This window comes from Apium graveolens, chromosome 8 (assembly GCF_009905375.1).
Source record: "Apium graveolens cultivar Ventura chromosome 8, ASM990537v1, whole genome shotgun sequence".
Lineage (NCBI taxonomy): Eukaryota > Viridiplantae > Streptophyta > Magnoliopsida > Apiales > Apiaceae > Apium > Apium graveolens.
This window is the reverse complement of record NC_133654.1, coordinates 92,067,326-92,088,302: the sequence shown is the minus strand read 5'-3', so window position 1 is coordinate 92,088,302 and position 20,977 is coordinate 92,067,326. Positions and strand designations below refer to the sequence as shown.

General features: G+C 32.8%; 1 protein-coding gene across 1 annotated transcript; it reads left to right on the top strand.

Moving 5' to 3' along the window:
- The first annotated feature begins 9,693 nt into the window (after positions 1-9,693).
- LOC141678689 (UPF0664 stress-induced protein C29B12.11c) lies at positions 9,694-13,512 on the top strand. The gene is made up of 5 exons (XM_074485047.1): positions 9,694-9,887; positions 10,962-11,073; positions 12,692-12,763; positions 12,852-13,063; positions 13,172-13,512. The coding sequence occupies exons 1-5, from the start codon at positions 9,778-9,780 to the stop codon at positions 13,284-13,286; spliced, it is 621 nt and encodes a 206-aa protein (XP_074341148.1). The 5' UTR covers positions 9,694-9,777; the 3' UTR covers positions 13,287-13,512.
- The last annotated feature ends 7,465 nt before the right edge of the window (positions 13,513-20,977 follow it).

Sequence of the window (20,977 nt, the reverse complement as noted above, 5' to 3'; positions counted from 1 at the left end):
ATTCACTTGAACACTCTGCCGAAATAATCCTTCAGCTGCCTGAAGTTCTGTCAGCAGTTCCGCGAGACTATACTGCCTCTTGTTCATGTTGTAATTCAAGCGGAACTGCTCAAAACTCTTGGACAAGCTCATAAGGATAATGTCAATCTGGGTTTCCCCGTCAAGTTCAGCACCAAGGATCTCTATCTCATTCAGATGAGACATCATCTTGAGAACATGATCCCTTACAGGTGTGCCTTCAGCCATCTAAGTGTTCATTAAAGCCTTCATGGCTACTTGCCTAACAGCCCTATTCTGATCTCCAAAAAGTTCCTTGAGATTAAAGAGCATATCCGAAGCAGTGGCCATAGACTGATGCTGATGCTGCAAAACACCCGACATTGCTGCCAGAATGTAACATCGCGACATTTCATCAGCCTTAATCCACCGTTTATAATACTCTTTCTCATCTTCAGGAGCATCAACAGCAGGCTGTTCAGGCTTGGGTTCATAAGGGCAAAACTTGTACTCCTCAGCAGTCAACACAATATCCAAATTTCGTTTCCATTCAATATAGTTAGGTCTGGTAAGTTTGTTATCCTTAAGTATGGTGAATAGTGGATTAAAACCCATTTTATCCTGAGAATCATGCATAAAAACATCACATAAATAAGGGTGCATTAATTATTAAGATCTATTGATTCCTCTAACAATTATTAAAATTTAATGCACTAACATATAAACACCATAAGCTTCTGGTACGCCACGATGTGTGACATGTATACCACCTAATTTTGTTTAAATGTTACTTCGGTCCTATTACTAAACAATTTGCCACGTTGGGGTGGACTATATTATTTTTCATAGCTAAGTGTATACCATCATCAAATCTTAAATTATTTGAAATCTATGGAACTTGGTACGCCACGATGGGTGGCGTGTATACCTTCCAATATTCGTAATTTTGCCTTAAATAGAATACTTCAATTCAATATTCATCAATGGTTTGATTTCCAGGTAGTGGAGGAGTCATATCGGTCTTGCTTAAAACCCACAGCCTTACAAGTTCGATGAACCCGTTTTTGATAAAATCGCCCCAAATCAGAAATAAAGAAAATCCGTAGTTATTCCTTTCAAAATTTATTAATTTAAGAAGTTTGTTCTAGTAATTTCTATAACATTCTAGACACCATAAATTACATAAAAATGGGTGACGTATATATAATTTATATTCGTCTTTATGTTAAATTACCTACAACCAATAATGGAGACCATAAGATTTAATTTCATATTAATTCCCTCTCCCACTTAGAATTTTTTTTTTATTAAAATTGAGGAATTTTAAAATTAAATGGGGCCCTATGTTGTTATAATTATGTCTAATCATGCATTCAAAATACACACATAATTTTAGCAACATATAACATTTAATTAAAGCAATAAATAAAATTTATGTCCATGTCGTCCTTTTTAAGTTAAACATGCAATTTTAAAAGAATTACACACATAATTAACGACACACATAATCAATAAATTAAAGCAATAATTTAAATTTAATGGAAAAAATTAAAATAAATTTTCCACTATTATGGCCCTTGAAAAAAAATCCAGCTCTCAAAAAAAATCTACCCAAAGCGCGCCCCGACGCCCCCAGCAGCTCCAGCAGCCCCAGCAGTCCCCACTGCCGCCGCAGCCCCAGCATTCCCAGCTGCCGCAGCGGCCCCAGCAGCCCCAGCTGCCACAGCGGCCGCAGCGCGCGCGCCTGTTGCTTTTCTGTGAGTTTTGTTTTGATTTTGTTCGATCCAAACATCAACAGCAGCCCCTTGTAATCGCACAACGGAACAAAAAACTACCGGAATTGATTTCCGATCGCACATAACTATTACAAAATACCCGGAATAATTACAAAAAAAATAGATCTAATACAAAACTAATTTTGTAAAATCTATTCTAACACGATCAACCCTCGTGTAAATTACAACCACGATTAAACCACGTGGAAACCAAAACAAAAATTAATCACGATTAAACCACGTGGGATCCAAACACATAATTAAAATATACATGGCCATAATAGTGGATTAACAACCTGCATCAAAACCAATACAAGCAAAACACTATATACACGCATATATAATTACGACATGGACATTATATCATAAAACGTAGAACCCATTACCAGGCTCTTGATACCAATTGTTGGGAACCACGGACTTAGGGTGTTACTACGTTTTACGATAAAGATTACGAAAAGAGGATTACCTTGTTAATGGTTGATTCCACGCTCTTCTATTGTATTCCCAAATTCCCTTGAGCGAAGTGTGGCCTCCGTCTTCTCAAGTTATCCTCTCTTCTTGCTCCTTGGTGGCTACAATATGTTTTCACACAATTGCCAAGCAAGAAGAGAATAAGAATATATATAGGCTACAATAGGGACCATGGATAATTAGGTTGGGCCTTCTAATTACATCTTGAGCCTAGCCCAATATAATTAAATATTAATTCAATCCACTAAAGAATTAATATTTGCACTACCTTTCCTAATACCGTAATTTAATTAATTCGGTTCCAATATTATTTGCTTATTAAATTCCCCATGTTTAAAATATCATATGTCCATTAATTAAATAAATTACTGATAATTTATTTAATTAATATCTTTTATCCTTGATCATCCACTCAACCTTTATTTAATTATGCCAGAATAAATTCCACCTGCAGGGTTTCACATAATTAAATCTTTTTTAGCTTTCAAGGGGACATCATTAACCCGAATATTATCAGGACATGGATTCCTTTAATAAATAATATCCACCATGTATATAATTCCATCATCCAAAATATAATGATATAATTCAAAAGAATTATTTCATATATAAATCAAAGCATGTAAATAATATACACATGTCAATTACTATTTACGGATTAAGAACCTAAGCATTAATAATAACATAGAATCTTAGTTCTCCTTCTTAATCAGTATTAAGGGAACAATTCTAAATTTGATCCTGTTCAATATACACAAAGTATACTAGTATTATTTATTAGTCAATATAAACTAATCTAAATAATACTACAGCCATACCAGTGGATTGTCCAACACCACCTGTGCTGTGAACCTTATTATATTATATAACCGTATTTAACAATCTAATATTCTGTATCCCATTTGATACTAGATTGTTCACAATATATAATATTAGACAACATGTAAACATTCAAATGATTCTCAAATAAACTGGCTAGAAATAAATGTACATACTTCAAATAAATATTTTCAGTATACACTAACAACTGCAAGAAGACTAGTATTGAAGAAGATTGAAGAACTAAGGAGTGTTAGAGCTAAGGATGCACTCCCAAAGACTCTAATCATCCCATACACAGGGAGAAGAGTGCATCTAAGGCCCTACTGGCTGATGGAGTTCATAGATGACAAAGGGGTGAGAAGATTCTTCATATTAGAAGATCAATTGAGCATCTCTAGCAACGAGACTCTCTTGGAAATGCAAGAAAAACTAAATCTCTCAGAATCTGATGAACTGGAATTCCACAGGCAGCTCCAAAATCAGATTGATGAAAATAACAGAAAGCTTGGAAGAAGAACCAGACCTTCAAGAAACTAGAAAAATCTGCTCAGGTTAGAGGAGCATCTTAAAATGACTGTGAGCTAAACTTTGTACATTTTGATTATTTGAAGCACTTTCAGTATTATCTACTTTTCTTTAAAGCTGTATGTTTAGGATGTTTTGTTATCATCAAGTATCTCTTAATTTATGGCTACAATTCCAGTAGACATAAATTGGCAGAGATTGTTGTGCATATGTTGTGTACTTGATGATTTCATAAACAAAACACCTAAGTAGATTTTACTTAGTGAAATAATGTAGCACTCGACGGATAACTCATAATAGTCCCGACGGATGATGACTTATTACCCATCGAGTGAGTAGCTTATGTAATAATGAGTCTGTAGCACATTTCTACATACACCTTTGTATAGATTCTGTAGTAGCATATAAGTCAGGTTGACTTTAACTAGATATGCAGAATAGGTTGATTAAATTGTACATAAATGATGTCTTGTAATTCTGCATAAGTGAAATGAAGTCAAGTGCCAAAATAGCTACCAACGGATGATTAACAAAGCCATCGACGGATGATCAAATGGCTATCAACGGATGTTTAATATAGCAGTCGACAGATGATCAATGAAGCCATCAACGGATGATCATAAAGTCGACGGATGATCATGTACCCAACGGATAAAGAATTCAAACATCAGTTGACAGTGACAACTGGTCACATGCGTCGGGATGTATGCAAATGGAATGAGGAAGCCTATTAACTGGGTAATAGGAACAAAGTAACAAAGCATTAGAACTGATAGTTTTTATAATGATCCTATCTTTTGACTTTGTAATCTTGGTAATATATATAAACCAAGAAGTAGCAAATAGAAACAGGGATCTGAGAATCAAAAAGTGAGAAATATTTGTAAGCGAAATTATTAGCATTTCTCTGTATTCTCAGTAGTTCAAATTTGTAAGCATCTGTGAGCATTCTTGCACACAGAGTTCTCTCGATATAATATATATCTCTGGTGGAATTGTTTAAATCCACCAGAAAGTTTTTAAAGACTCTTGTTTTTAAATACTTATGTTTTGATTCACGTAAGTTTTTATTCCGCATTGTGCTAATCAAAACACTCATATTTGTATTCGAGCTTGAACATTTTTATTTTAAGAAAAAGATTCAAGAATTCCATTCAACCCCCCTTATGTAATTCTTACTATATTGTTAAGGGAACTTACACTATAAGGAATAATGCTAACTTTCTTTAAAGAAGGTTTTATTTGATAATAATCATAGTACAAACTATGATATTCCTTACAAGTATAAATGGAATGCCATAAACTACCACAATGAAAACAAGGATTTTGTGGCCTATATCTAACAGACTGACTCTTAACTCCTGATTTTGAAGGTAAGGAGTTTATGTTCTTATTCATCCTGCAAAAAGAAGCCAGATGGTTGGAATTTCTACAGTTATAACATTTCTTTCTAGGAGCATTAGGAACAGGCTTATAATCATTGCTTTTATTCACACCTTCCTTTCCATTCCTATTTTTCCTAGGTGGCTTTACCTTGTTTACATTCTTAACATCTTTCAGCTTATGCTTAACCTGCTTCTTTGTCATTAAACCTATGTTAACTTTAGTTGGCTTATCCTGTTTTGGTTTGTTAGAAGTTAATTTCTCTTTAACTTCTGATTTATCAATATCAGACTTTATAGCTACAAACTTAACAGGATTTATCTTTGGCTTTTGTTTAACAACTATAGGCTCAATTTCTACAGTTCCTTTATCATTCTTATCATCTCCATAACCTAAGCCCTCTTTCCAGTTTCCACTATTTAACAAATTTTGAGTTGTTCTGCCAGAGTTAGTCTAAGTCCTGATAATCTCTCTTTCCTTTTTTAACTCAGTTTTTAGAGATTCATTCATTTTAAGCACTTCATCTCTAACATAGAAATCATCATCTCTATCTTTCTGAGTTTGATGGAACATAACTAACTCTTTTTCTAAATAATCATTCCTCTTTTTATAAGCAAGATTTTCAGAAGTTAATCTTTCACATGTTAAAGTTTGATCTCTATAACTAATGAACATGGTTTTAAGATATCTTCTCAACTCAGTAATATCATCAGTATGAAAATCATAAGTTATTTGAGGTACCTTTAACTCAGCAGCTTCAGAGCTGCTATCAGCATTTGCCATCAAGGCATAGTTCACCTCACTTTTAGAATCTGAAGTGTCTGTCCAGCTTTTCTTCTTTGTGACAAGAGCCTTGCCTTTGTCACTCTTCACTTTCTTACAATCAGGAGATATGTGGCCTTTCTCACCACAGTTGTAGTATTTGACATTTGAGTAATCTCCTCTATCAGACTTTCCTCTGCCTTCAGATTTTCTGAAACCTTTCATATAAGAACTTGCAGCTTTCCTGGAAAATTTCTTTCCCCTTCTGAATTTCCTGTATGCAATCTTTGTGATTCCTTTCACCATAAGAGCACACAGCTTCATCATTTCTTCATCAGGGTCCATCTCAGATAGACTTTCAGTTTCTGAATCCTCATCACTATCAGGACTTGATGACTCAGTATCAGACTTTGTGATGAGAGCCTTTCCTTTGCCTTTCTTTGAGACAGCCACTTTTGGGGATTCCTCCTCAGCCTTAAGAGCAACTGTTCTTGATTTTCTCCTATGCCTCTTGCTTCTTTGATCCATCTCAAGTTCATGAGTCTTGAGCATACCATAAATTTCATCAAGAGTAGTTTCATCAAGAGCATAGTTGTCTCTTATAGTTGTGGCCTTCAAATCCCAACTTTCAGGAAGAGCTAAAAGGAATTTGAGATTAGTATCTTCAAGATCATATTCCTTATCCACCAGTGACAGATCATTCAAGAGTTTGACAAATCTGTCATATAAACCAGTTAATGACTCATCAGGTTTTGAGTCAAAGTGCTCATACTCTTGTGTGAGTATAGTCCTCATGTTCTTCTTAATTGAATCAGTTCCCCGACATCTTGTCTCCAAGGCATCCCATATCTCCTTTGCAGTCTTGCAGTTAATTACCCTGTTTGACATTACATTATCAATGGCACTATGCAGCAAATGTCTTACCTTTGCATCCTTTACAATAGATGAGATATCTTCAGCTGTATATTCACTTTTCTCCTTTGGTATAGTCTGTGCTGGCTGATCTACAACTATAACAGAGAGCTTGGTTGGCTTATGTGGTCCTTCATTAATTCTGTCAAGGTATTTTGGATCTGTAGCTTCCAGAAACATAGACATCCTCACCTTCCATATGTGATACTCAAAAGGTTTTAGTATGGGAACCCTTATAGTCTCATATTGATTATGGATTTGAGTCTTTGGAGTTTCTTCAGTTTTGGTGGGCTTGGTTGGAGTTTGTGCTTCTTCGGACATGATTATTTTTGGATCTTTACTGTATGTATGTTAACAGATAGCTCTGATACCACTTGTTAGGTCACACACACTGTAGAAGGGGGTTGAATACAATGTTTACTACAATCAAATTGAATATAAGAACTCAAGTAACAAAACACAGATTTTATATAACACAATAAACTCTGTTACAAAGAACTGTTCTCTCTCAGTGATGAACAAATTATCACGAGAGCTGCTAGGGTTACAATTAATAATAATCTCGATTATGATAACACATATAGTATAAACCCTATGCCTGTGTTTATATACTACACAGTTACAAGATAATCTTCTAATTGATATCGAGTACAATTCTGCTTCCTAATATATATCAATCAGTTATCTTTTCTTCCAAGTATTCTATTCCTCATAGAATTCTTCTCCATGCATATCTCTTCTTATGATTGTCTTGATCTTCTTTCCTTTCAATCAGCCGCCTTCCTTATCTGAACGTCTCCTTAAGTCCTGATATTATCTCCTGATAAATATCTCCTGATAACTTAAGTTCTGACAACTTAAGTTCTGATATCTTAAGTCCTGACTTCAGTATAAGTACTGATTTCCAGTTAAGTACTGATTTGTCTTGTTAAGTAAGATCTGAAAACTAAACACAAATCATATTAGACATGACATCACAAATATATCTAACAGAGGAAGAGAGAAAGGAGGAAGAGATTGATAGAGAGCGAGAGAAGAATCGAGAGAGAGAGAGATAGATGAGGGATAGAGAGAGATGGATCGAGAGAGAGGTTAGAGACGAGAGAGAGACAACAGGGATGGGGTGGGTTTTTGTTGTTTATTATTTATTTCTATATAAATGTTCTGCAATTGACATGTTTCAACAAAAGCACGGAAGATTAACACGTGTCCACGATTCTGAGAGACGACCGTACTTCACAATTTAGTGACTAAATGCGCCGGTAAATAACACCCAAAAATAACCAAATAAATTTCAAATAAATTTTTAAAGTGTCACGAAAATTCAAAGTTATTAAAAATAATTTTTTCTAATTTTTTTAAAATTATATTTAAAACATAACTCGTGCCCGCATTTCATAATTAACGAACCGGACTGCACTTAAAACAAACTCAGAAAATCACGAAATTAGTCTTAAAATGTTATAAATACCCCGAAGTTTATAAAAATATAAATTTCGTAATTTTAAAATAATTTCTGAAACGCAATTTATACCCGCTTTTATCAATTAAACGAATCAACGCGCGGGTGAAATTAATCCCAAAAATAATTATTGTAATTAGAAAATCATAAAAACAATTTTAGAGACAATTCAAATATTTATGCAAATAAATTTGTATTAAATCCACCTTAAAAAGTAATAACGAGACAATACAGCTCAACAAACAATTATATAGATAATCCATGAACATCAACGATCACACATAATTAATAACAAGATATTATCCAGCTGACAGAACCCATACACATAGTTTATTTATTTAATTATTTATTAGTTACACATTTAAATAATATAAAAATATACGAGTTGTTATAGGTGTCGTACATGGATGTTATTTGGTTTGTATTTTTTTTCAATTTCATGTGTTTTAAATTTGTCTTTTTTAATTTGTTCTATAAATAGAGTATATGTGTTCATTTGATGTGCATTTACAAGGATTAATTGATTATAAAATTATTAGAACTTATTAGGGCTCAATTTGGGATTGCTGTATAGTTAAAAAAGTGTTGTTATAAAAGTCAGATAACTGTTTGGTAATATTTTTGATATGTATATATTTTGATATAAAAAATTAAAAATTATAATGCTTCTGGGGAGGTTTGATGATGAAATTAACATCTGTTTCCCGCAAAATCTGAAAAACAATATTTTCAAAAATATGGGGACTTACTTTCTCTAATCCCAACTTTTAGGTCAAAAACATTTTTTAAAAAAGTAGATTTTTAACTATTTTTTCAGCAATTCAAAAATATGGGGACTTACTTTCTCTAATCCCAACTTTTAGGTTAAAAGCAATTTTTAAAAAAGTAGATTTTTAACTATTTTTTCAGCAAAAAGCTTTTGTTGTTGGAAACAACACTACTGCAACACCAAACACAGCCTAGGACAGCAACTCGATGAGATTCTAATTTTTGTAAATTTAAAATAGTCGATATATATATATTAAATATTAATATTCTTTTAGGAATGTGTTAACTATTTTTTAGGAAGGTTCCAACCAAAGATATTTTATTAATTATATTTTTTAGATTAAAAGATGTGATTTCATTAATTTTTTTTTTGGAAGATTTTTTTTTTAAAAAAACTAGGCAACTATATTTTATAAGAGTTTTAAGGTGTGTGCCGAGTTTCTGTCCTCCAATACAGAAAATGAGTGGGATAAAGGGAGTACATCATTTTATTTTTTAAAAGAAAAATTAAATATGAATTATTATGAAAAATATTAACAAATATTTTAGGAAGGTGTTATAATTATACCTATTTCGTTTATAATAATATATTATAAATAATACACATAAATAGACATGTAAGATTTTTTTTTGCAGGAACGATACTCCAGTAAGGTAAGATAAAGAAAAACATTTGTTGTGGGCAAAGTCAGCCCAAAAAGAGAAATATAACTTCCTTGGCCCATTAATGAACAGATTCGTGTATGTACCAGTCCAGAAGGTTGTAGATACAATACAACGCGTTATATATGCACACAGAAAAGCATTCTTAAAAATATAAAAAAAATATCAACCGTTATCTAATAGGAAGATTGTAAAATAAGTATTGATATCGAGAGAGAGGGAGATCGAGAGAGGATGGCGATGAACCCACAGTTATTCCCAAATGGAATGCCAGTTCCATTCATGAACGAGATGTTTGTATTAGCAAGAGATGGTGTTGAGTTCGAAATTGATAAGATCCCTGGGTATATTACTTTTCTTCATTCTCCCCCCTTTTTATCTTCTTGGGTTTTCTTATTATTATGTTCAAATCAATTACCCATATTTTTTTTTATTTTTACGAATTTCTTGTTTTTTGTACAATTTTTGTTATTAAGATGATGAATTAAGATGGTATATTGTTGGGTTTAGGTATTTGTTGAAAATTTTGTGGATTTTGATAAGAGGGTTTATTAAGATTGTTTTTCGATTAAATTGCCCACGATTTTGTTTGTGTGTTTTATATGTCTTGTATATGTCTTGGTTTGTTAATATGATGATAGAAATGGATTTTTCAGGGGTTCGGTGGAGGGTTTTTCATTTAGTGTTCAAGCAAGCTAAATACCCATATGCAGCTAATATGAATTATTGTGTGTGTCATGTGTTGCTTTTTTATTGGGACTTCTAATATTTGGATAGAGATGATGCTTTCGGAGCAGCTGAATAATACTTGGTTCTGCCTGTCTAAACCCACAATTTTCGGGGGAGGTTTTTTTGTTGTGTACCTATGAGTAATCGTCTTTGAGTCTAAATCTGTTTGTATTCTTATAACTTTTGCATAGGTGATATAAAGTCTTTTCTGTTTGTATTCTATGAATATAAGTAAATTACAATTCAGTGCTCCTGATTTAGTGTTTCGAATTCATGATTGACAATTGTAGCCTACGGTCTCTCAATTGGTGCTGATTCAGACTAGCACATTTTTGTGAAGAGTAGATTAGAGTCAATTTTGCTGTATAGACAACAACGGGTACCTTTTTTTGTTCTATCTATATTGTACAATCAGTGAAGCATAATTTTTTAGAGTTATAAGACTTAAAGTGTGGTATATATGATTTCCAAGGAAAAAAATTCTGCTTTTTTGTTGTGACGTAAGTTCTTCTACCTTAAATTTTTGAGCACATCTCTGGGAGAAACATGCTTTGTTTTATCTCTCATGCGGTCAAATGAATGTTATATTTGGATATATATATACATACATCTCAACTCTGCATCGAACAGGATTTCTTTAACAATGAGTAATATTATTGCTAGACTAACAATTGGCTGCTTTTTCTCAGAACCCAAGGAGGACATGTCAAAGTAAAGGGTACAATCTACTTGTCAAACATCCGAATGGTGTTTGTTGCTAGTAAGCCTGTGGGGAACTTGTACGCTTTTGATATGCCTTTGGTAAGACAAATTATTATTTCCTGTACTCTTCTAGTGCATTTTGTCGTTCTTAAGTGTTTCTCTGTAGTTAGGAATATGTTTAAGAATGTCTGTTAGTATCTCCATTAGATACACAGTTACACACAGGTGCAGATAGCTTGTTGGGCTATATTTTTTATGATTCTATGGGATCTTAAAATTGTTTAAGTTCTCTACTTCCTTATTCTCTATACCTGGAGCAAATTTTCTCTAGACAAAATTGAAGCAGCTTTATGTTGCTCTGACTTAATTTAGTTTACCTACCTACCTTTCGTATAGCATTGCCAACTTTGCCACATAGTAAAAAATATTATTTTTAATTGTCCCCCTCGTCCACATCAATTTTGGCACTCTTTTTTCACAAAACGCTCCAATGGTTGGCACCCATAGATGCCAAATTCACTAAAATTACAAAACAAAAATGTGTAATACAAATAAATTAGAAATATAATAAATTATTCATTATTGGGACCACAAATGAAATTACATAATAGTTTATTCACCATTGAGACTACAAATGAAGTTGGCATCTTACTTTATGGGATGCCCACTTTTGGCACCCCCAAGTTGGCACCCCATGCCACCTTGGCATTCCATGGCATCCCAACAACTCCAATGGAGTGCTAAAAAGGGTGCCAACGAAGGGTGCCAAGCCACGTCGTGCCACATGGCGTTGGCACCCCTCTTGGCACTCATAATTGGAGTTGCTCTAAATGGAAAGGTTGTGTCCATGTTAATAGATTTAGCTAACGAGGTTGGTGTTTTACCTTAACTACACTTCCATTTCTATGTACCTTTTAAGTTTTAATCACTTGGGGCTCATTTGACAAATCTGAATTGTTTAACCTGAATAGTTAATATTTCTGAATGAATACAATTTCTGATCCGTTAATTTGTAATGGTGATTCACAGTTTGATAAATCTGAACCATTACATAATATATGATTCAAGAGGACCAATATGTATATAATATTTTTAGTAACATTTTGTGCAAGATATATATAATGTCTTTAATTTATTAGAAAGAAGTAAAATGCATAATCAAAATACTCGAATATAATTAATATAAATAAATAGAAATAATTAAGAAAATATTTGTGATATCTAGTTACAAGTAATCACCCATTGAAACAAGAAAAAAAATTGAATGTAACTAGCCTGACGTAACTTCAGCATCAATGGACTGGTTCAGAGAGCAAAAAATGAGTAACTGGTCCAGACAATTCTGGCATCGTCCATAACTTTAGGAAAGCCAAACAAATGATCTGAATTACAATTTCTCACTCGTCCAGAAAATTTTGATTCATTCAGTTATCAAATGGGCCCTTACTGTATCCAATACCTCAAAATTTGAGACGGCCGTATAATGTTTCTCTGGCCTATCTACATTATTGACTTCAGATATTAAAGAGGCAAACCTTTCATTTTGAACAAATCCCCTACCTTGTATTTAATTATGTTACCCACACATGAAGCAAGTTTTATTTGAAAAGTTCTGCTGGAATTATGTCTTTTGTTAGATTCTTGTAAACAGTTTGTGGGTCTTTGTTTTCAGCTGTATGTAACCTGATCCTGTTTTATCATTGTTACTGTTTTGCAGCTTTATGTCCATGGCGAGAAGTTTAATCAACCAATATTTCACTGTAATAATATCTCTGGTTCTGTGGAGCCTGTAAGTTTATAAAGAAACTTCTTTCTAGTTTCTACCCTTTATTTGCGTAGGATCATATTTTGAAGGTTGCAAGGATGCTTGACTGCAGGTTGTCCCAGATAATGAGCACAGAGCTCTTTATTCTACTCACTCCTTCAAGATTTTGTTTAAGGATGGTGGCTGTGGAACTTTTGTTCCTTTATTTTTCAACTTGATGACGTCAGTGAGGCGGTATAGTCAACAATCCAATGTAGGAACGGAAACACGTGTCGATCCATTACAAGCATCACAGACACCGGTAGATGAAATGATGAGACATGCGTAAGTCACTAATTTTATTTACTTTTAGAATTACTATTCCATCAGGTCATGTGGTCTGTCGTGTGGTTGGTTGTAGCTAACTAACATTCAAATTTTTTCATGTTTCAGCTATGTTGATCCCAATGATCCAACCAAAATCTTTCTACAGCAGCCCACTCCAGCATCCCAGTTAAGGAGGAGGAACTACCAGTCCCAACCAGATGAACATGCCTCGTTACTATAATAAATGTACTGGCAAGATGCATTTTGAACTGCAAAATATCACTCTGATCAGAAGTCTATGAATCTATCAATGTTATGTGTAACTATAAATGTTCTCGATACTAAACAATTGTATTACGAAGTTTTGTGCTTCAGTACAATGTATAGCTGTGTCTGTGATTATTCAACTCTGGTAGAATGCATTGTGAAATATTACACAAATTCAAGGCGTTTTTGTTGGTAAGGTCTCTAGAATGTGCCGGAGGAAAGTAGATAATTTTTCTATACGCTTTTGTCGAGTTAATCTTCCCCGGCTAATCTTCCGAGGGGAAATTGAATTGCAAACAAGTGAATAAATTGAGTTTAAATTTAGATTAGAATTGTTCTAGTATGGTCGTTGTATATTTTTCTGATGATGATGGTAACTTTAATATTTTAATAAAAATAAAATCAATAACATTAAGATGAAAGTGACACGAATTCCCCGATAGGTTGCATGCTGTAGGGCCGGGTTATAGCCATATTTATTTTCTGGAATTATAATTTTGAGATAATAATTTGGGGATAATTAATTGTATTAAAATTAGTTTTATGGAAAAAATAATTTTATTTTAAATTTGTTTGAAAGGATTAAGATTGGATTATATAATTTTTAAAATTTTATCATATGCTTGTTTGGAGAGATAGTATTTAAAATTGGAATATAGTTTTTTAAATTTTTTAATAATATGTTTGTTTCACATGGGATTACAATGAGCGAATTATAATTCTTTAAAAATGACTTGTAAAAGAAAAAAAACAAAAACTTGTATTTGAGAAAAATATATTAATATCATCTACTCCAGCAAAACAAATATGAGATCGGATAATTTAAAAAATTATAATTTTTGGATAATTTTTCACTATTTTTTACAAAATAAATATAAGATTGAAAAATTTAAAGGATTACAATTATATGCATACTTAATGACATGAAACAAATATATGGCCTTAAATCTTATGTTTAAAGAGTGTTCTCTTTTAAATTTGAATATTAATAAGCGAATTTAAGCATAAATCTAAGAAAATTCGATAGCCATAAATATGAAACGTATCCTCTCGAATTTGCAAAAAAAAAGATATTAGCAAAAAGAAAAATTATCCTCTCTCCCCCGATAGGCTTCTTCCCCAATTTGAGCCATCAATGTTTCAACTTAACTCAAATAAAAAAGTACTTTCTCCCCATACTATACTAGTAGTCTAAGTTGAGGAGGGGCAATTATAGGGCCTGTTTGCCAATATAAAATAAGTAGTTTATTAACTTATACAAGTCTGTTTGTCCGCTACACATGGGCAAAAAATATGTTTTCGGTAAAAAATTTCAGTTATAAATTTAATGTGTTAATATAAATATTCGCGTTTATATATAATATATGTACCGTTGTTTATTTTCTCTATTTGCATGCACGTACACTAATATCCGTACTAACTCTTCTTCTTTTGTATTAGGCATAAACCTCTTCTCTTTCATTTTCGGCTCTTCTATCTCTGAATTTCTGATGAATTTTCTAAACTATAGACCTATCTTCTTCCAGACAATCGTTACTTTCTGCTTCTCTTAGATATTTTCTTATATTTTTAGCTTATTTTCTATTAATATTGAAATGTTTGTAATACGTCATTAATTTTGAACAATTTGACAACTTTATGAGGAGGAAATGATGATCATTATGTTATTAACAATTTTAAACGAAAAAATTTAGAGTTTAAGATATTATAAGTTTATTTCCTTCATTGGAGTAATTGGTCAGCTTGTCTTCATTTGACGTTTCAAGTAGAAAAGCATTTTTTTATTTTTTTTTAATCTTATTTTGTGTTAATATTAAAATTTTTGTAATACGTCATTCATTTTGAAGAATTTGACAACTTTAAGAGAAAAAAATGATAATCATTTTGTTATTAACAATTATTAACGAAATATAGGTATGCGACGTTTATAGAATTTATAAAGTTAGTTTATAAAGTTAGTTCATACGAATTTTTATTTTTTTTACACTTTGACTTGGTCTAGGTTTTTTTAATTGTTTTGATTGAGCAGTTAAATATTTTTTTGTTTAATTTTTTTTTGTAAGAATAATTATTGATTTTTTAAATCATGAGAGAAAGGAAAACTTATCAATAAATTTCATGAGAGAAAGGAAAACTTAACAATAAATTTTATTATCGGCTCAACGAACCTAAAGATATGTGGCAAAACCGAAAACGTGAAATATTTAAAAATGGACAGAGTACAATTACTATTTGTAATAATAATGATATTAAGGGAAAGTAATAATTTAAGTAAAATTGTGAATAAAATATAGCAGTTAATCCCATGTAATAGTGCAAGCGGTTTTTAATTTGAATTGTTTATATGGGACTACCAAAGACCTTGGTAATGTATTACAACTTTCTTTTCAACATTCCAAGACATTTGTACTATCTTCCTTGTTTGAGTTTTCTTTATTTCTCTTTCATCTTCTGATCTTTCTTCAACTGTCTGATCAACACAAATGGAGTGTCCAACATACGTGCACGATTTTTTCAAGTTCCTAACATGTGCTGACTGTTCATCAAACGAATTGGTGAGTTCCTCTTTAATCTTTATATGTTCTCTCCGCGTATTGGTATATGACAGTTCATTTCTATTTCAGCCTGTTCCGCAAAAGTTTTTGTGACATGCAACGGAATAATCTTAGTGCAAATTGGATCCTTTCCATTAGGAATGAGTATAAGATTGATGTTGTGTATGATCGCGAAAATAGGAAGTTGCTGGGGGTGGGGGATCTGTTCTTCGATTTTAGGCTCACCGGTGGTGAACTGGTACTATTTGAATCTGTTTCCGTATTTTCAAGGTGTATATGATGGGCGAGGACGGTTGCGAGATCCAGTATCCGGCAGTTATGCATAGTTCCCATGAAGCCTCTCCGGTGGCTGGTAAGAAACTTTAATTGATTACATGTTGATTCCTTTTTTGTGAGTGGTTTTTTAGATTCTGATCTTTGGATTGATTATAGTTTTGACCAATGATGGAGGCTGGAGGTTTGTTAAGTTTATTAGTGTTGCTGATCCAAAAGTGGACGAAATTCTGAATAAATTTTTATGATTAAGTTTTGCAACATTTTTTAAAGGATCTGCATTTGTTATTTAGGACTAACCTAAACTGTTTATCCTTCTTAGGCACCCCCTAGATCTTTTATGCACATGTTTGGTTCAGTAATCCCTGAATGGTTTACTTACAATCTGAAGAATCATTCCATATTTGGTGGTCATTATGAATTTCTTGACCGTAAGCTTTCTGGAATGAGGAGCGTATGCGAGGGGTTGAGACTGCCTGATTTTAGTTTGTCGGAACTGTTGGTTTTTAATTATGATGCAGGGCGTGTTTTTAATCTTAGCTTGTTTGATGGACAGAATGTGGAGATAGGGTTAGATATTAATGTGGTTTCTTCTGGTAAGTGCCATGAGTTTCATTATTAATTTTGAATTTCGATGTAAAACTTGACCTTCTCTGATTTCAATTGCAGGTTCTCTACGGTTCACACTTCAGTATCCATTACACTTCAAGATTCAGGTTGTGCAATCTCATCTGTTACCTTACTGTTATGGTGTGGTATGTATGATAACTGTATTGTTTCTATGTATCTCATTTTGTTGGACTTGTAAGAAGCTTTTAACATTTTTTCTGTTTTATGCAGTGTGTTCCAGCTGAGTTCCTCCGCCTGACCGCGTTATGGAAAAAAAGGAGAAATTGCATGTGTACAAAGGTGGTTTTTCATGGGAGTTTGAAATCAGAAAGCGACGTCCAGGGAATCGAACATCCATCCATGGAGGATGGATTGAATTCCGTAATGTGATGCAGCTTAATGTTGGTGATTCTTGCTATTTCAGATGGCTTGATGAATCTGATCATCATTTCAAGGTTGAAATTGTGAAGGCAGTTCTTTCAAATAATTAGATTTGTTTTCAAGGTAACCTAGTAGTTTCCTTTACTTTCGTAGATAGATGTTGGTTGGAATTGTTTCTATTATTGTTAATGACTTCTGTAGGAGACTGTGTGTCTGTCATTGATCTAATTGAATTCTTGTACTATTTTACACGATTTGTTATGTTATATAATTCTGCAGTTTTTAGGAATCTTCTTAATGTGGATTTCGTATCTTATTTTTATTTTTTGCTATCAAATGTTTTAATGCAGTCTATTAGAATTTAATGCTATGTAGTATATAAAGCTCTGTAGTTTTTTAATTTTTTGCTATCAAATGTTGTAACGCAGTCTATTAGAATTTAATGTTATGTAGATGCTATGTAGATTCTGCAGAGTGCCTAGTAACCATGTTGCTTTGTTTTCTATTGTTCATTGCACTTGCTTTCTATTACAAAGTTAAAGTGTCAGGTTCTTACACTGCTCTAAATTTGAGTGTTTCATTACTGTGATCTGTGGATGTTGTGGTCATATGTAACTTCAGAGCATCAACCATCTCTAAAATGTTTATATATTTCTCATGGCTTATTATGGTCACTTACATGACTTGATTATACTATGGTTACTTGGTTTAAGTTTATATAACTTGTCCACCTACTTGTTGTGATTTAACTTGGCATATCTGGCATCTGCTATCAGCCTTCAGACTATAGTGCATACTTTATAAACCATCCTTAGGAGTAGTATCATAAGATTTTTTTTTTGTATTTTTTTCAGTGGACTATTATTATTTGTAAAAAAAATTATAATATTAGAATATTCAGTGTAATTGTCATTAGTTAATATTTATAATCATATGATATGGAATTTATATTTGATATGACAAAAACACATATTCAAGGCAAATACGAGAAGTTTTTAAAAAACTCTTTGTTATTAAGAATTTTTAAATTTTCGTCTGAGACATTTTTTATAAATATTTTAAACCTAATTTAAAATTACTTCTTATTGTTTGCAAACTCGATTTTTTTTTATTTTTTCCAGGAAGGGGAACATGAACTCGCTTTTACCTTGTATAGTGTAATTTTTTTGATATTTATATAGATATTGAGTTCGGGAGTAAAAGTTTAATATTTCTACTTTTTTTAAAATAAAGTTATCCTTTAATCTTCTAATAAATTAGTTGAGTGGGGAAGAAATTCCGGAACATGTAGAAAAACTCGTTTCACCATTATTATTTTTTGTATAATCATATGTTATTTTTAATTTTTTAATAAACTCACGTATGTAATACAATGGATCTGGTCTGGACATTGTTTTGTGGGCAAAAAACGGAGGTACTCTGAACCACTACTATAATCCTTGGGACGGTAAGCACACCCCCTCCGAATGCGAAAGGGTTGCATATATCTGTAATGTTAGGTCACACTTTCACTGTAGAGGGGGTGAATACAGTGTTTATTACAATCAAATCAAACTTCAAGAACTTATGTAACAGAAAACAAACTTTATTTAAACAATAAACTCTGTTACAATCTGGAACTGTTATCTCTCAGTGATGAACAAAATATCACGAGAGCTTCTAGAGTTATAATAAATAATATTCTCGATAATGATAACACCTCTAGTGTAAACTCTATTTCTGTGTTTATATACTACACAGTTACAAGATATTCGCTAATTGATATGGAATATAATTCTGCTTCCTAAAATATATCAATCAGATATCTTCTATTCCAAGTATTCCATTCTTCACGGAATTCCTTCTTCATGCATATCTCTTCTTATGTTTATCTTGATCTTCTTAACTTTAATCAGCTACTGTCCTTATCTGATCGTCCTTCAGCACTTAAGTTCTGATATCTATCTCCTGATAACATAAGTACTGATATCCCTTAAGTTCTGACTTCCAGTACCTTAAGTTCTGACTTCCAGTATAAGTACTGATCAGTTAAGTACTGATTTGTTCTGTTCAAATAAGATCTGAAATCTAAACATAAAACATATTAGCCATGACATTATCAAATATATCTAACAATCTCCCCCAACTTGTAAATTAACAAAATATACAAGTTTAACAGATATTTGATGATATCAAAAACATTAAGTACAAATGCATGAGAAATAGACAAGATAACTACAACTTACAGTCCTTAAAGTTTTTACCAATTCAACTTCTGATAACAACTTCAACCTGTATAAATATCAGAATTTAAGCAGTTGTAGATCTTCGACTTGGCTTCATCATTTTCCAATCTCTCTGATGTCAGGAGTTGTTCTGAGATAATTCTTCAACAAACATTTCTCAGCATATCTGAGTTCATCAATCATTCTCCGTTTGACATCTTTAAGCTCTGCAGTATCTTCACCAGTTTGAAATATTGCAGCTCTGAGATCATTAATCTTTGCTTTTCTCAACTCCCGATCTAGTCTTATGACATAAGCTTTGTTAGACTCTAGATTGAATTCAAGCCCCTTAATACCAAGATATGTTCTGATCTGTGCAGTATTAGGCTTCATATCAACAATATCACCATTGTGATTTCTGTACTTTGGAACATATCTGCTGTCAGACTTAACAGAATAAAGTCTTTTCTGTCTCTGAATCTGTTCCTTTAAGTAGTTTGCAGCAGTCTCTGTTATTCTGTCATCCACTTGAAGTAAGAATAATACATGCTCCAATTCTTCAAAATACTTCAATGGAATGGCATTTTGTCTTATATGATAAACCCTACCATCTGTCATGAAATACAACATGATGTATTCTTTCAAGTAGGTATGATAAACCATCTGTACAGATTCTAGTTGATTCAATCTCTCAGGAGTTGCTCCAATACCTGGTTCACTCAAGGAAGTTGGATCATCAGTAGTGTTGTGTACTCTTCTTTCATCAGCACTTCCCAATCCAGTTTTATCTCTAGCTTCCTTTCCAGTAACTACTCTTGCTTCAAAACCACTTAAAGTAGTCTTCAAAGATTGAGTCTGTTTTGCTTTAGTGAATCCTGGTAGGAGTTTTTTAGATTTATCTTCTGATATCAAGTTAACTTGAGCACTGTCAGAGGTTACTTGCTTCTTCTGAATATCAGAACTTACAATTTCTTGACTCTGAACAACTTGAGCCATGTCAGAGGTTGTTTTAAGAATTTTTCTTGAAGTCAGAGCAAGATTATGTTTTCCATCAGTAATTTCTTCTTCCTCAGGAGGTACATAAGGCTTGATAGGTTCACCAACCTTTTCTTTACCCTTGGATCTTGGATCTATCTGTGGTTGTGATCTAGCCAAAGTTTCTTCAGTATGTATCCTCTCTTTGATCACAATGCCTTTAGGTTTTGGAAGTAACTTTTTACCAGAAGCTTCAGATTTAGATGTGACTTTCTCTGATTTAAGTCTGGCTTCTTCTTCCTTTAAACTTTCCAAGTCCATCCCTGGATTTTCTTGAAGAAATAACTGTCTTGACATTTCCTCATCAAGATCTAGAAGTTCATCAGAACTTATCCTTTTACCAGCAGCAGAACTTATTCTTTTCCCAGTATCAGAACTTGTTCTGTGACTAGCTTGTCTTGATGTAAATCTTCTACCTTGACTATGACCACTACCCATTCCAGAGTTTCCTTGGTCATCTTTTCCATCATCCTGTCCTTGCAGTGACTTGTTGGTTTTGCATTTGGACTTAATTACCTTCTCCCCCTTTTTGGCATCAGCAGGTAATAAAAGAGAGATAAGTAGTTCCACTGAGGTCTGGATTTCAGTAAGTTGCGATTGCTGAGAAG